Source organism: Betta splendens, chromosome 19, assembly GCF_900634795.4.
Source record: "Betta splendens chromosome 19, fBetSpl5.4, whole genome shotgun sequence".
In the NCBI taxonomy this organism is placed as follows: Eukaryota; Metazoa; Chordata; class Actinopteri; order Anabantiformes; family Osphronemidae; genus Betta; species Betta splendens.
The window spans coordinates 8,851,210-8,865,346 of record NC_040898.2 but is presented as its reverse complement, the minus strand read 5'-3'; the positions used below and the strand labels follow the sequence as shown (position 1 = coordinate 8,865,346).

Below are 14,137 nucleotides of genomic sequence, written 5' to 3'. Positions count from 1 at the left end.
GGAAGCAGTCTGCTGCATTTGTACATTAAAGTGGTTTAAGTACCAATGTGGAATTGCAAAGATTTTTTATTATTATTATTATTATTATTATTATTATTATTATTATTACATAACAACTGACGCTTCTTGTAAACAGTAGCATGAGTTTAAAACGTCACTACACTGCTGATCTTTTTTTTTATCCTGTCAATCATTTCTATTTCTTTTCAGCCGAAGCTGATTCGCGGTGAAGGAAAAGTTAGGCGGGCTCGTGCCGCTACCGTCGTCGGTAATTGGCTATTGCGCTGAAACTGAGGCGGGTTTTCAGTTCCTCATTGGAGCTAAACACCGCCACGCGCTTCACTCGATTGGTTAATACCGCTGGCGCGAACGGTTCCCTCTTAATTTTGAAATTTAAACTCGAGCTTGATTCTTTCCAGGGCATATTTTAACGCAGACAGGGCAGTAGTTGATATTAGGAGTCGAAGTAACGTACTAGTAGAATATTGTGTTTTTGTTATATCAGGCGCAGGAGTTACCCTCAAATATAAAAATGGCTGAACCACTGAAGGTAACTTTATTGCCAGTGCGATATTTTTCCCTTATTTAACTTACGTAGTGTTAGCCAAAAGTTGTTTGCACGCTAAGCTAATGTTAGTGAAGCTAATGTTAGTGAGGTCAGTCAAATACCAAATTAGTACCATACCGGACACTGGTTGCATGCGAAGTACTGCATTCATTAGTTGCATTTACCCTGTTAGTATGAATTAATTCAGAGGATTTAATAAAACGTGTCATTTGTATTATATACAAAGTATATTGTTCAACATATCAACCATAGTCTTAGACGATAACAAAATGCTTTTGGTCAATAAGGTTTTAAAATTAAGGCAAGATCTTTCAAAAGTGTGTTGCAGATTTGTTGATGTTGACGTTTTTGCAGTATATTTACGTTTTGTGTACACTGAAATACATCATATTTTGTTCCTTGCATTTTATGAAATGATTCTGTTACGGTCAACAAGCCTGAGTGAAAGTTAACCCCGTGTCATTCCCTACAGGCCTTCTTTCCAAACAAGGCAGTGGGAAATACAGCAAAAGATCCAAAACGGCTGTCGGTTGAGAGAATCTATCAGAAGAAGACTCAGTTGGAGCACATTTTGCTCCGACCGGACTCCTACATAGGCTCTGTGGAGCCTGTCACCCAGGTACAGAGTCACACCACAGCATCATATGACTTGTCTAGCTGACCTTTAGTGGTTTGCGTTCATGGTTAAATCCCACAGCAGCTGATATGAGGCTGGATTATGATTTAAAATGATTTTTCTCACCTTGAAGTTACATGATGCTTTTTTGGGCCATTAACGCATTAATGGTTCATGTTCTACAAATTATTTGCATCATCATTAATTATGCTAATTTCTTGTTTTAGCAAATGTGGGTGTATGATGAGGAGACCGGACTGAACTGCCGTGATGTAACGTTTGTACCTGGGCTTTACAAGATTTTTGATGAAATCCTTGGTGAGAAAACTTTTTATAATTCAAGTGGTGCAAAATATAAACAGACCTAATTGTTGTCACTGTGATGAGCCATGTTTTACTTGTTTTTACAGTAAATGCAGCCGACAATAAACAGAGGGACAAAAGCATGTCTTGCATCAAGGTCAACATTGATGTGTGAGTAATCCACAATACAAATTTTGTAGCAGAGCATCACAGAAGCATGTGATAAAGGGAATGTGTGTCCTTTTTTTTCTTGTAGTGAAAACAACACCATCAGTGTGTGGAATAATGGGAAAGGCATCCCTGTGGTTCAGCACAAGGTGGAGAAGGTCTATGTGCCTGCTCTCATCTTTGGCCAGCTCCTCACCTCCAGTAACTATGACGACGATGAGAAGAAAGTCACTGGTGAGACAAGGATGGATAGATAGAAAAAATCGAATTATTATAATTCTTTTGGGGGGGATTTCGTTTGACTACAGTGTCCATCTAAAAAATGAATAAATAAATAACCCCACTCTGTCCTAATACTATTGTTTAGGTGGACGTAATGGATATGGAGCTAAGCTTTGTAACATCTTCAGTACAAAGTTCACTGTAGAGACATCCTGTAAAGAATCAAAGAAGTGCTTTAAGCAGGTACGAAAACATTGCACGTTTACTTTCATCAGCATCATAAAGATGTCATTTAACAGCATTTCAATGTTTTCCACAGACTTGGTATGACAACATGGGCAGAACAGGGGATGCTACCATCAAACCCTTTGAAGGAGAGGAATACACTTGCATCACCTTCAGGCCAGATCTGCCCAAGTTCAAAATGAGCATCTTGGACAAGGACACGGTGGCACTTATGACCAGGAGGGCCTATGACATTGCTGGCTCCACCAAGGGTCTCCGTGTGTTCTTTAATGGCAAGAAGCTGCCAGTAAGTTGAAACACTATTTCTTTTATTTGTCACATTAAGCATAACCACTTTTCTTTTCTTCATAATAATAATCTGAATAATTTAAGTAGACTAAAGCAATTGATCTTGTTCTTAGGTTACAGGCTTCCGTAGCTATGTGGACATGTTTGTGAAGGATAAGGTGGATGAGATTGGTCAGCCGCTCACTGTTGTTCATGAAGCTGTTAATGAGCGTTGGGAGGTCTGCCTCACCATGAGTGAGAAAGGGTTCCAGCAAGTCAGCTTTGTCAACAGTATTGCCACGACCAAGGTAATGTCTCATATATCGATAAGATAAGATCTACGTGTATTTCTTGTTTGTGTGCCAGAGTGCTGCCATGTCTATGGCCAACCAGTAATAATTTCTAAGTGGTCTGTTAGAATACTGAATGCTGAGTAATTATAATTATTAATTATTTGTCAGCTTTGTGTAAATCTTCATTCTGAGAGCAGCTATGCAGACACTGGAGTGCTGGCCTTTGGCGGCAAAGTACAACTGTGGCTGCTTTCCAAGCCACTTTGTGTCGCTGTGATGAAGAGTTATGATGCATTTCAGTAAATGGAACCTTGTGATTTTGCTCTGGCCCCCAGGGAGGCAGACACATTGACTATGTAGCTGACCAGGTGGTTGGAAAAATCATTGAAGTCGTAAAGAAGAAGAACAAAGCTGGGGTGGCTGTCAAGCCTTTCCAGGTATGCAGATCTCAGTTTTAGCTATTCAATAATCTTTGAATTTTGTGATTACAATGATGTGACTTTTATAAACTGTATTATAACGTTCCAGTTATTTTGTTATTAAATTCTAACTGTTTGTGTCTGTGTATTCAGGTCAAGAACCATATGTGGCTGTTTGTCAACTGCTTGATTGAGAACCCGACCTTTGACTCGCAGACAAAAGAGAACATGACACTTCAGCAAAAAAGCTTTGGGTCCACATGTCCTCTTGGTGACAAGTTCATCAAACAGGTGCTAGTGGGGAAAATGTCATGGATTTTAACCTCAGCAGTGTTATAATCAGGAGTTCAAGTCATTTCTGACCCTTCTTTTTGTTTTGTCTTAAAGGCCACAAATTGTGGGATTGTGGAAAGTATCATGAACTGGGTGAAGTTTAAGGCTCAGTCTCAGCTCAACAAGAAATGTTCAGCTGTTAAACATTCAAAAATCAAAGGGGTGCCAAAACTGGACGATGCCAATGATGCAGGTAGTCATCAGCGCATTTATGATCTCACAAGATAAAAGAATGACCAGCGTCTCATCGTACCGTTTGTTCTCTTACAGGAGGAAAGAACTCCATCGGCTGCACGCTGATCCTTACGGAGGGAGACTCAGCCAAAACGCTGGCTGTGTCTGGGCTGGGAGTGATCGGCAGGGATCGTTATGGCGTCTTCCCTCTTAGAGGAAAAATGCTTAATGTCCGGGAAGCCTCGCACAAACAGGTTAAACCGAATAGAGAAGCAGTTTTCTCTAGTACCAAAATATCAGATGCTTATTGTCGCATGTGCATGTAGATTTTGTCCTCTTTAAAGTGCCGTGGCAAATTTCATTTATTCATTGCTTTCAGATTATGGAGAATGCTGAAATAAACAACATCATTAAGATCCTCGGTCTTCAGTACAAGAAGAACTACAGTGACCCGGATTCCCTGAAGAGTCTGCGTTATGGGAAGATCATGATCATGACAGATCAGGTGTGTTTTCAGCATGTTGACAGGTTTCAACAGGCATCTAGCAGCATTAGTAACACTGACTGTATGTACTGCTGTAACACATTTCAACATAATTGTTCCAGGATCAAGACGGCTCCCACATTAAGGGCTTGTTGATCAACTTCATCCATCATAACTGGCCATCACTTTTGCGCCATAACTTCCTTGAGGAGTTCATCACGCCTATTATAAAGGTCTGTGTGAAAAGCTTGGATGTGATTGTCCTCTTGTCAAGGCCACACATAAGGATACACATCTGGTGTTATTTACTTCGTTTGAAGGACATAAACAACTTTAATGTTTGCTTGACAACTGTAAATAGTAGCTGATGACTTGATTTTACAGCAAGACTGTCATCTAGTGGTGACAATCTGAATGACTGGACTAAGTGAAATGGCTCCAAACCTGTTTTGTGTTACCTTCTTTAGGCATCTTTTAAGAAATCCCAGATGTCTTTCTACAGCATCCCTGAATTTGAGGCATGGAAGGAGAGCCAGCCCAATCACAAATCTTGGAAAATAAAATACTACAAAGGTTTGTTACAAACCCCTGTGTGGTAGTAAAACTGACAAGTAAGCAGTTATTCATACAAGTCATGTCAAACGTCATGGTTTTAGGGATGTTTGATTTCAAATGTTGTATCTAACAGACTATTTCTGTTCATGCCTTCAGGTTTGGGCACTAGCACATCGCAGGAAGCCAAGGAGTACTTCTCTGATATGCAGAGACACCGTATTCCATTCAAATACTGTGGACCTGAAGACGATGAAGCTATTACCCTTGTAAGCTGATTTTATTATATTATGCGTTAATGTGATTTATGTTCTAGGAAATGTCTGTAAGCACATCCCAGGATTTACCACGGGTGAAACAACTGTTAAGAGTGTAAATATTTGGTTTGTTTTCTTTCTTTGGCAAGGCCTTTAGCAAGAAAAAAGTGGAGGAGCGTAAAGAATGGCTCACCAACTTTATGATGAACAGGCGCCAGCGCCGGGAGCATAACCTGCCTGAGGTACTGTCTGCTCCCTTTGCTTTTATTGTTATAATTGTTTTAGTTAGTTAGTTATTAGTTCTTTCATCTAATTTGCAGTTTTTCTGTTGCATGTTTTTATTTTTTATTTTATTTTCTGTCTGTACAGGAGTACCTGTATGGTCAGTCCACAACGTCTCTGTCCTACAATGACTTTGTCAACAAGGAGCTGGTGCTTTTTTCCAACTCTGACAATGAGAGGTCAATTCCCTGCCTGGTGGATGGTGTGTGAAATTGTTCTTACTAAAGTCAAATTAGCATGTTGTTTACGTGGTCTAAGTATGCATTGATTTGTTTGGGTAGGTCTGAAGCCCGGCCAGCGGAAAGTGTTGTTCTGCTGCTTCAAGAGGAATGACAAACGTGAAGTGAAGGTGGCCCAGTTGGCCGGTTCAGTGGCTGAGATGTCGGCCTATCACCACGGAGAGGTGCAGACTTATTGTACACCAAGTTTAGAATCTTGGCCTTTCAACTAAGAGCTTTTAATGTATTGACTGAATCTCCCCTCTGCTTAACCTTTTAGGTCTCTCTGATGATGACCATTATTGGTTTGGCCCAGAACTTTGTGGGTAGCAACAACCTGAACCTGTTGCAGCCTCTGGGTCAGTTTGGAACCAGGTTGCATGGTGGCAAGGACTCAGCCAGCCCTCGATATATCTTCACCATGCTCAGGTCAGCAGCTTATTGCAAACTACAAATGGTTGATGGGTGTTTACATGGTCAACGTTCAACTCAAAACCCCCTCCCACCTTATTCTTGCAGCTCTCTGGCCCGTCTTGTTTTCCCAGCTGTGGATGACAACCTGCTCAAGTACAACTATGACGATAACCAGCGAGTAGAGCCCGAGTGGTACATTCCCATCATCCCTACTGTTCTGATTAACGGCAGTGAGGGTATCGGTACAGGGTGGGCCAGCAGGATCCCCAACTACGACATCCGGGAAATAATCAGCAACATCCACCGGATGCTCAACGGCGACGAGCCTCTGCCCATGGTGAGAACCAGACATGACCTCTTCCTGTCTGTTCTATTAATAGACACAAAACAATGACAAGTGTTTTTGCTCTTACAGCTTCCAAATTACAAAGGCTTCAGGGGCACAATTGAACAGGTGATGGACAACCAGTACATGAACAGTGGAGAGGTGGCCATCATTGATTCCACCACTATTGAGATCTCTGAGCTGCCTGTTAAAACCTGGACACAGGTTTGTCACTAAACCTCCTAACTTATGGATACAGGACGTTCTATCATGTATATGGATGTTACTTAGTATTGGTAACTGTTTTTAATACTTTTTTAGACCTACAAGGAGAACATACTGGAGCCAATGTTGAATGGAACAGAGAAGGTTCCTCCACTGATTACAGATTACAAGGAATACCACACTGACACCACTGTTCGCTTTGTTGTGAAGATGACTACAGAGAAGCTCGCAGAGGCCGAAGCTGCTGGCCTCCATAAAGTCTTCAAACTGCAGAGCCCCCTCACCTGCAATTCTATGGTAAGAACGGCCTTACATTGAAAACAAGTGATCCTCCTCATCTATACTTAACTAACTGTTATTTACAACCCTGTCAAGGTTCTTTTTGACCATGTGGGCAGCCTGAAGAAGTACGAGTCCGTGCAGGATGTTCTCAAGGACTTTTTCGAGTTGAGAATGAACTACTATGTGCTGAGAAAGGTTTGGCTGACTGGCATGTTGGAGGCAGAGAGCGCCAAGCTCACCAACCAAGCCCGATTCATCCTGGAGAAAATCCAGGGCACCCTGGTCATCGGTGAGCAGCTGCTTTCAATTCATCACTTATATATGCATGTTTTTTCTAAATTAACAGTTTTGAAAACCAACCAGACTCGTGCTGATTAGAATGCGTATTAACACTCATGTACTTGTAGAGAACAAGCCAAAGAAGGAATTGATTCTCATGCTGCAGAGGATGGGCTACGACTCAGACCCAGTCAAAGCTTGGAAACAGGCGCAGGAGAAGGTAGGTCATCTTTTATTAGGTGCATGTTGTTCAAAAACAGCAAATGAGCAGCAACTAAACCGATTAACTTGGTTTGTGGTGATGTTTTTAGAATGAGGAGGAGATGGAGGATGAAAACGAGGATGAGGAGAAGGAGGACACCAGTGGGCCAGACTACAACTACCTGCTCAGCATGCCCATGTGGTTCCTGACCAAGGAGAAAAAGGAGGAGCTGTGCAAACAGAGGGATGCAAAGGTTTGACCTGTCTGCTATGCTGCACTTGTTAAAGCTGAAATTAAAAATCTGTTTGTTTAAATCAGGCTCTCTGGTCTAATCTGTCCTGCAGTTGGCAGAACTGAACACTCTGAAGAAAAAGACTCCATCGGACTTGTGGAAAGAAGACCTGGCTGCCTTTACAGAGGAGCTGGATGTAATGACTCTTAATGAACAAGTGTTCGGATATATTCAGTTTACAGCATGACATGAGATTTTCAAAATAACTAACAAATTGCCCAACAAGCTTTCATGCATATGTGAAGGATTAAAATTCCTCAATTGATCCAGTCTGATTGTGTTTCTCCCATTCGCAGCGCGTTGAGGCCAAAGAAAAGGAGAATGCCACTGCGCCTTGTGTGAAGGGCACTAAGAAGACCAAAGCGCTGAAGGTGAAGCAGGAGACTCTGCCCACGCCACAGGGCCGCCGCGTTGTCCCACGCATCACCAGCACCATGAAAGCTGAAGCCAACAGGAAGGCTGATATTAAGAAAGAAGGCAAGAGGGGCAAGAAAGCAAAGGCACGTTCACACCTCTCTCTGTTGATTCATCAAAGCAATATGCGACTGTTCACGCAGTCTAAACCTTCCTTGAACCTAATACTTGAACTCTATTTTAATTGTAGAGTGAAAATCTAGTGATGAAGATGGAGTTTGGCGAAGACTCTGAGAACAGAGAGCCAAGTGAGGATGTTGGTTTGGCAGCACGTCTCACCAAGAAAAGTAGAATCCAGACTAAGGAAAAAGGTGAGTTTACTTCTCTAAAGTTACTTTTATTGGCTGAAGATGCATGTGTTTTGACTGGTGCCGCTTGGCTTGTAATGAAGCTTTTAACAACCTTGTCACTGGAACAGCGTCCAAAACAGGCAAGCAAACCACTCTCCAGTTCAAACCCGTTTCCAAGAAGGCTCAGACGAACCCATGGTCCGACGATGAGCCTGAAAACCTGTCGGAGGGTGAGATGGAAACGGACGAGGTGGTTGCCCCTAGGGAGCGCGTCGAACGCAAAACCAAAAGTGAGCGCAGCCACTATCCTCAGATGCTATCAGCTTTCACCTCCTCAAGGGTTCTTGAGCCTTAATGAACCTGATACCTGGCAGATCCCTGTTCTGAGCTCTTCTGTCCCGACCATGAGAAATGTTCTGTTTATTTTAGTAGAACTCATTTCCTGAGGCTAATTAGTGCTTATCTGCGTTCACCCTTAACGCAGAGCGAGGTTTACTAAATCAACCCCTCCACTGCACATCTCTTTAGCTGCTGTAAAGTACAACTTGTCTGACAGCGAGGATGAATGTGATGACTGGGTGAAGAGCAATGCACCAAAACGGAAAGCCGTCGTCAGCGACGATGATGTCAGCTTCGCCCTGGAGGCCAGTAGCGTGGCTGACAGTGAGGTGGACTCTCCAGCTCCACCTCCCAAAGCTCCACAACCTGCGTATGTATAGGAAAAGTACTTTTATTTATCTTTACCACCACACGTTTGTTTTTCTGATGTATTGTCATTTATCTGTAGCAAGAAAGTGGCAAAGAGCAACGCAGCCAAAAAACCTGGCACAAGCTCCAGCTGTAAGTTTTTCCACCCCCGTCTTGTGATGGGCTTAAAATGTTTACCCAAACTGCCTGAGGCTCATTTATTTCCTTTTGTGGAACTCTGCAGCTCAGTCAGAGGATCAGGCGCCAGCATCCAAGCCTCCAGCCCAAACTAAGGCCAAAGAGCGTGCTCCCAAGAAAGCTGCTGCTCCCAAGAAGCCAGCTGCACCCAAGAAGAAGGTGGCAGGTATTCAGCCTCGGGCGCCGCTCACGCATGCGCCGACCCGTCCATCACCTCCTCAACAACGGTTTGGTTTCTGTTTGTCTTAGATGTGAAGCAGCCGTCTATCGTGGATGCTCTGTCCAAGCCCAAACCTTCCAGCAAGCCGGCCAAGAAGCTCCCGTCCTTCAATTCCAGCGACTCTGAGTGTGACGCTGCGCCCGTGGCCAAAAAGGCCAAATCGGTGGCTAAACGCAAACCGGTGACCAGCGACGACTCCGACAGCAGCTCCGACAACCTGATGTCCCGCCTGAAGGCCAAGACGGCCGCCGGCAGCAAGGTCGGCTGCTGAACTGATCTGAGAGGCTTTATTTCCTTTTTGTAATACGGAGTTGAAACTTAAATCTTTTCTCTTGTAGAAAATGAAGAAGTGGGAAGAAGATGACAGCTTCGAGGTTCCACAGCAGCAAACAGGAAGCGCTGTAGCGGTGGCAGCGCGGGCCAAACCGTCACGTGCCCGTAACCCGGTCACCTACAAACTGGACTCTGACTCCGAAGAAGACTTTTAGACTTTTTCCTTTTTAAACCTGTTTCTCATAGTTTTAGATTAGATTAGATAGTCACTACACTGCTTGTGTGGTGTTTTTGTTCTTGTTCAAATTGAAAATTTAAAAAAGCCCTGATATTTATGTATTCATGCCCTGTTCTAGCTTTGATGCCTTCATAGCTTGTCTTTTGTCATGTTTCTTGTAAATATTTTCATGGTGTTTCATTTTAAATATAAGTAAATAAAACTAACATGTTTAAACACTGCGCACAGGTTGTGATTTGAATAAGAAGTGTTGCATTCTGGCGCGTTTGTTGAGTCGCGTCTAACGGCTTGCGAAACTGCTGGGAAATGACTGGGAGGAGCGACGGGTTTCAAACTTGTTTTCATGGGAAATAAGTGCCCTTTGTTTTCACTGTTCATTTGCGCAGAGGTCAGTTTTAATTTTCATTTCGTGAAATCTGAGCTTGAAGGCTCAGTGAATGAAGCTGCGTGCGCTTGTTTGGACCCCCTGTACAAACTAGCTCCGATCCTTCCTGTCATTTAGGAAGTGCTTTGAGATGCTCATCAAGAGTCGCTCCTTCTTGGGTAAACATCACTTGTTCTCCCACTCTTGATGGCTGCAGATTAGGCCCCAGTGCGGCTGGTATTTCCTTCTCGGCTCCCGCCCCGACGGTTGCAGGCGACCACAGCCATTAGAGCAGCTCGGACTGGTTCCCAGTTCTGCCTGACTCATCCAGGTACGCGTCAGAGTCGTTCTGGGTCTCATAAAATAAAGGGCTGCCGATGTTTAACGGTGCTGTTGTGTTTCAGGGCACTGGATCGCGGATCGTATCACTACACGAGATGAACTGGGGCTAATTGGACATCTCCCTGAGGCAGCGCTGCAGTCATGGGCGAGTGGAGCTTCCTCGGCGACCTCTTCGACAAGCTCCAGTCCCACTCGTCCATGCTGGGCCGCTTCTGGCTCCTGCTCATGCTCGTGTTCCGCATCCTGATCCTGGGGACGGTCGCCAGCGACCTGTTCGAGGACGAGCAGGAGGAGTTCGCCTGCAACACCCTGCAGCCGGGCTGCAAGCAGGTGTGCTACGACATGGCCTTCCCCATCTCCCAGTACCGCTTCTGGGTCTTTCACATAGTCCTGATCGCGTCGCCCTCCCTGGTTTTCCTCGTCTACGCCATGCACCACAGCAAGAGGCAGGAGCTCGCGCGGGACCTGCGCTTGAAGAAGCTCTACCTCATCAACGTGGCCTTCCGCATGGTGGCGGAGGTGGGCTTCCTGCTGAGCCAGTGGTGGATGTACGGTTTCAAGGTGGAGGCCCAGTTCCCCTGCAGCCGCTTCCCCTGTCCCTACACCGTGGACTGCTTCACCTCCCGCCCGGCGGAGAAAACCATCTTCCTCTGCTTCTACTTCACCGTGGGGGTCGTCTCGGCGGCGTCCAGCTGCGCCGAGTTCGTCTACAGCTCCACCAAGCTGTTCGGCGCCCGCTCAGAGGCCGCCTGCGCCTGCCGGAGCGCGGGCCTCCGCGGCTCCAGGCGAGAGGAGGAGGAGGAGGAGGAGGGGGGGGGGAGGAGGCTGAAAGGAGCCGCGACCAGGAGCGGCTCCGGCAGAAAGGTCCTGAGCTCCGGCCACAAGCGCAGAAGCGGCAGATACGTGAGCAGCAAGCTACTCCTGGTGTGATTCAAGTCATCAGGTGGAAGTTCAACATTTGCACACTGACTCTTAAGTTAATTTAATAAGGACACCTACGATTTTCTAATTAAGTTATGAAATGCAACTAATGGATTTATTATGTTTAACAAGGAATATATTCTTATTTTATTATTACTAGTGTTTGTTCGATGCATCCATTAGTGCTTTATTACTAAATAAAGGATTAACACCAGCTCCAGTTTTGTAACAGCTCACTTCATGGAATATCCTGATACAATGAGAACATGGGGCTGAACATGTGTCTTTGGTTTGTTCACGCTGCTAATAGAGCGTCACGAGTTGTTTTCCAGCCTCCATCACGCTGTTAATGTGTCATTAGCGCGAGGGTCGGCCGCATCCAAACGTCCTGGATGAGCTTCAAACCTATTTGTCATCATATAACACTGAAGGGTTCATGGGTCAATTTGTTTGCTGTGGGGGAATAAAGATATTCCCAACATTAGGTGGCAGCAGCGGAACAGAAATTCCTGCCCGGATCTGCAGGAGGTGTTAGAAACAACCTACAAAAGCTAATTCCACCTTTTGAAATGTGTAAAAGCTCAGGAAGCCACTTGCATCTGTATTTGAAGGTGCTGAAGCCGATTCTGTCCCATTGCTTTGATCTGGTGCATCGGCGACGTCGGGTCCATTCGGTGACCTGGAGTCCAACAGTGCTGATTTTCAGCTTCACAGTGAGGTTTCCATGTTTTGTGTTAGAGTGGGAATAAACAGCATCTTCAGATTTCAGCTGTGTCAGTGTTAATTAGAGTCAGCTGAGGTCTAGGTTAAATGTCTTTTGTATGTTTTTTGTATGTAAGATGCCAATGTATGATTTCAAACCGTGTCAGAGCTTTTGAAACAGCAGCAAGGCCTCACTCACGAGAAGCCTGTTGACAGCGCTTCAAGAGCCTCAGCCGATATTTACTGCAGTTAAATGAAACTGTTTGTACGTCAGGTTCACTTTCCGCTCGACGTGTTAAGTTTCTAATTTCAAATCTCTTCGATCCGCGCCTGAAAGTCTGTTCCAGCGATACGCAAAGGCCTCATTGTGCGTTTTGAGGACAGGTTGGTTGATGAATCTCCAGGTTTCCAGTAAGTTTCCCCGAGGCAGCGCTGCAGTCATGGAAAAACTGAACTTCCCCAGTGAACGCCTTGACGAAGCCCAGTCCCGCTCGTCAGCCTTGATCGCTCCTGGCGCTCGCCCGCGCTGTTGTTTAGGACGCTGGTGTTGGGAACCGTTGCCAGTGACGTGTTTGAGGATAAGCAAGAGGAGTTTGTCTGCAACACCCTTCAGCCAGGCAGTAAACAGATGTGTTCGGACGTGGCCTTCACAGTCTCTCACTACAAATTCTGGCTGTTTTGACACAATCCACTTTTTTTTCACCTGTAGAGATTAAATAAATACAAACCAGTAATCTGAACTGATGTAAATCTACAGTGACAGTCTGGCTGAGATGAAATGAACCCAATGGCGCAACATATATACACAATGGGCACAGAGGAAGCTATAAATCCAGATGTTTTTGCCTGAACTGAGGCTGACAGCTGTCAAAACCGTCCCACAGCACTGTGCAGCTTCAAGTCGATGGAAACAGACACGCTTTAAATAAACGGGTACCGTTTCATTGTTACATTCTGTCGACATCAGCCTTAAAGAGCTTCCCCGTATCGCCGCTAGGTGGCAGCAGCGGGCGCAGTGACGCCTCGCCGTCGGGGGAGACGGCTTCATTTGCAGCCACGTAATCCCACTGACAGCATCCACACGTCCCAATCACGCCGTTACACCCGACGCCGGGAGCGTGAACTCACGGGACGAGACGACGGCACCTTCAACCTGCGCGTGGGGCGACTCCTCAGCGTTTAACGACGACTGGATTCGGGAAATGCTTTCGTCATTTGATGACTTAAGCAGCTCATCCAAACACCAAGACGTCTAAATTCTCTGCGAAGACGCTTATTTTTGCCTCAACCATTCCTCCCAGACCCCCCCCCCCCCCTCCCCCCTCCTCCTGCGGTCCCCAGGACGCATCACGTATGCAGATTGCAGCGCGGCGCGGGCTCTTTGATGTGCGCAGAATAGAATTCTAGATGCGTCTTATATGAGAGGAGAGGGAGGACTACCCTCAAAACTTTCCCACTTTCCTTTTGTCTGCCTGCGTCGCGGCCCTTTCATCCAACTGGAAGCCTGCCTGCCCCCCCCCCCTCTTTCCATACCTTCTCCTCAGACTCCCCCCCGTTTCTTCCCCACGCTTCACTCCGTCTCCCCCGAATCCGCAGTCTGTCTCCGGGAAAATGTAGGTCATCCGTTCTCAGCGACTCCCTTCACACCAGCACCAGCGGTGGAGGAGGAGGAGAGGTAACGTCTCTCACCCCCTCTCACCCGTCTGCCTTCCGTGAGACACTTCAGGGGCTCCCCGTGCTCCGCCTGAGCCTCCGTCAGCGCACACCTATGACTGACTGACAGCTCCCTCGCACGTCGGCGTCCCGGCACCTTGTCTTTCGGGGACGACGCGCTGGGATGAAGAAACGAAACCCACGCCTGCACGGTTTTCCTGCTTGGCTCCAAACAAACAGCATTAGCAGCTCGCTCTGCAGCGTTAGCGTAAGCTGCTTTCTGGATAAAAGAAGCACAGCTTTTATGTGGTTTGAACCCGTCCACTACTTTGAATGCTCCACCTTGTTGCCTTTCAACAACCTCTCCGCTCCCGGTTTGGTCCTGACCGTGATCCGTGTTTTCACGTGATTGCT

General features: G+C 45.8%; 2 protein-coding genes across 2 annotated transcripts; both read left to right on the top strand.

Moving 5' to 3' along the window:
- Nucleotides 1-391: 391 nt before the first annotated feature.
- Nucleotides 392-9,962, top strand: top2a (DNA topoisomerase II alpha). The gene is made up of 35 exons (XM_029135122.3): nucleotides 392-550; nucleotides 1,041-1,187; nucleotides 1,412-1,502; nucleotides 1,595-1,658; nucleotides 1,744-1,889; nucleotides 2,023-2,120; nucleotides 2,197-2,409; nucleotides 2,525-2,698; nucleotides 3,019-3,120; nucleotides 3,256-3,393; nucleotides 3,490-3,628; nucleotides 3,706-3,863; nucleotides 3,989-4,114; nucleotides 4,216-4,326; nucleotides 4,561-4,666; nucleotides 4,805-4,914; nucleotides 5,052-5,144; nucleotides 5,272-5,386; nucleotides 5,466-5,587; nucleotides 5,683-5,831; nucleotides 5,922-6,153; nucleotides 6,232-6,366; nucleotides 6,463-6,663; nucleotides 6,742-6,937; nucleotides 7,056-7,147; nucleotides 7,239-7,382; nucleotides 7,474-7,557; nucleotides 7,718-7,921; nucleotides 8,026-8,146; nucleotides 8,254-8,415; nucleotides 8,654-8,834; nucleotides 8,913-8,965; nucleotides 9,057-9,176; nucleotides 9,260-9,489; nucleotides 9,569-9,962. The coding sequence occupies exons 1-35, from the start codon at nucleotides 533-535 to the stop codon at nucleotides 9,716-9,718; spliced, it is 4,725 nt and encodes a 1,574-aa protein (XP_028990955.1). The 5' UTR covers nucleotides 392-532; the 3' UTR covers nucleotides 9,719-9,962.
- Nucleotides 9,963-10,060: 98 nt separating this feature from the next.
- LOC114846264 (gap junction delta-3 protein-like) lies at nucleotides 10,061-12,072 on the top strand. Its single transcript, XM_029135086.3, has 2 exons — nucleotides 10,061-10,436; nucleotides 10,510-12,072. Exon 2 carries the CDS (start codon nucleotides 10,589-10,591, stop codon nucleotides 11,375-11,377), a length of 789 nt encoding a protein of 262 aa, XP_028990919.1. The 5' UTR covers nucleotides 10,061-10,436; nucleotides 10,510-10,588; the 3' UTR covers nucleotides 11,378-12,072.
- The last annotated feature ends 2,065 nt before the right edge of the window (nucleotides 12,073-14,137 follow it).

Coding starts and splice junctions, on each gene's coding strand:
- top2a (XM_029135122.3), top strand. Junction 2,121..2,196: donor CAAAGAAGTGCTTTAAGCAG/GTACGAAAACAT, acceptor TGTTTTCCACAG/ACTTGGTATGACAACATGGG. Junction 6,664..6,741: donor CCCTCACCTGCAATTCTATG/GTAAGAACGGCC, acceptor AACCCTGTCAAG/GTTCTTTTTGACCATGTGGG.
- LOC114846264 (XM_029135086.3), top strand. CDS start 10,589: ATGGGCGAGTGGAGCTTCCTCGGCGACCTCTTCGACAAGCTCCAGTCC.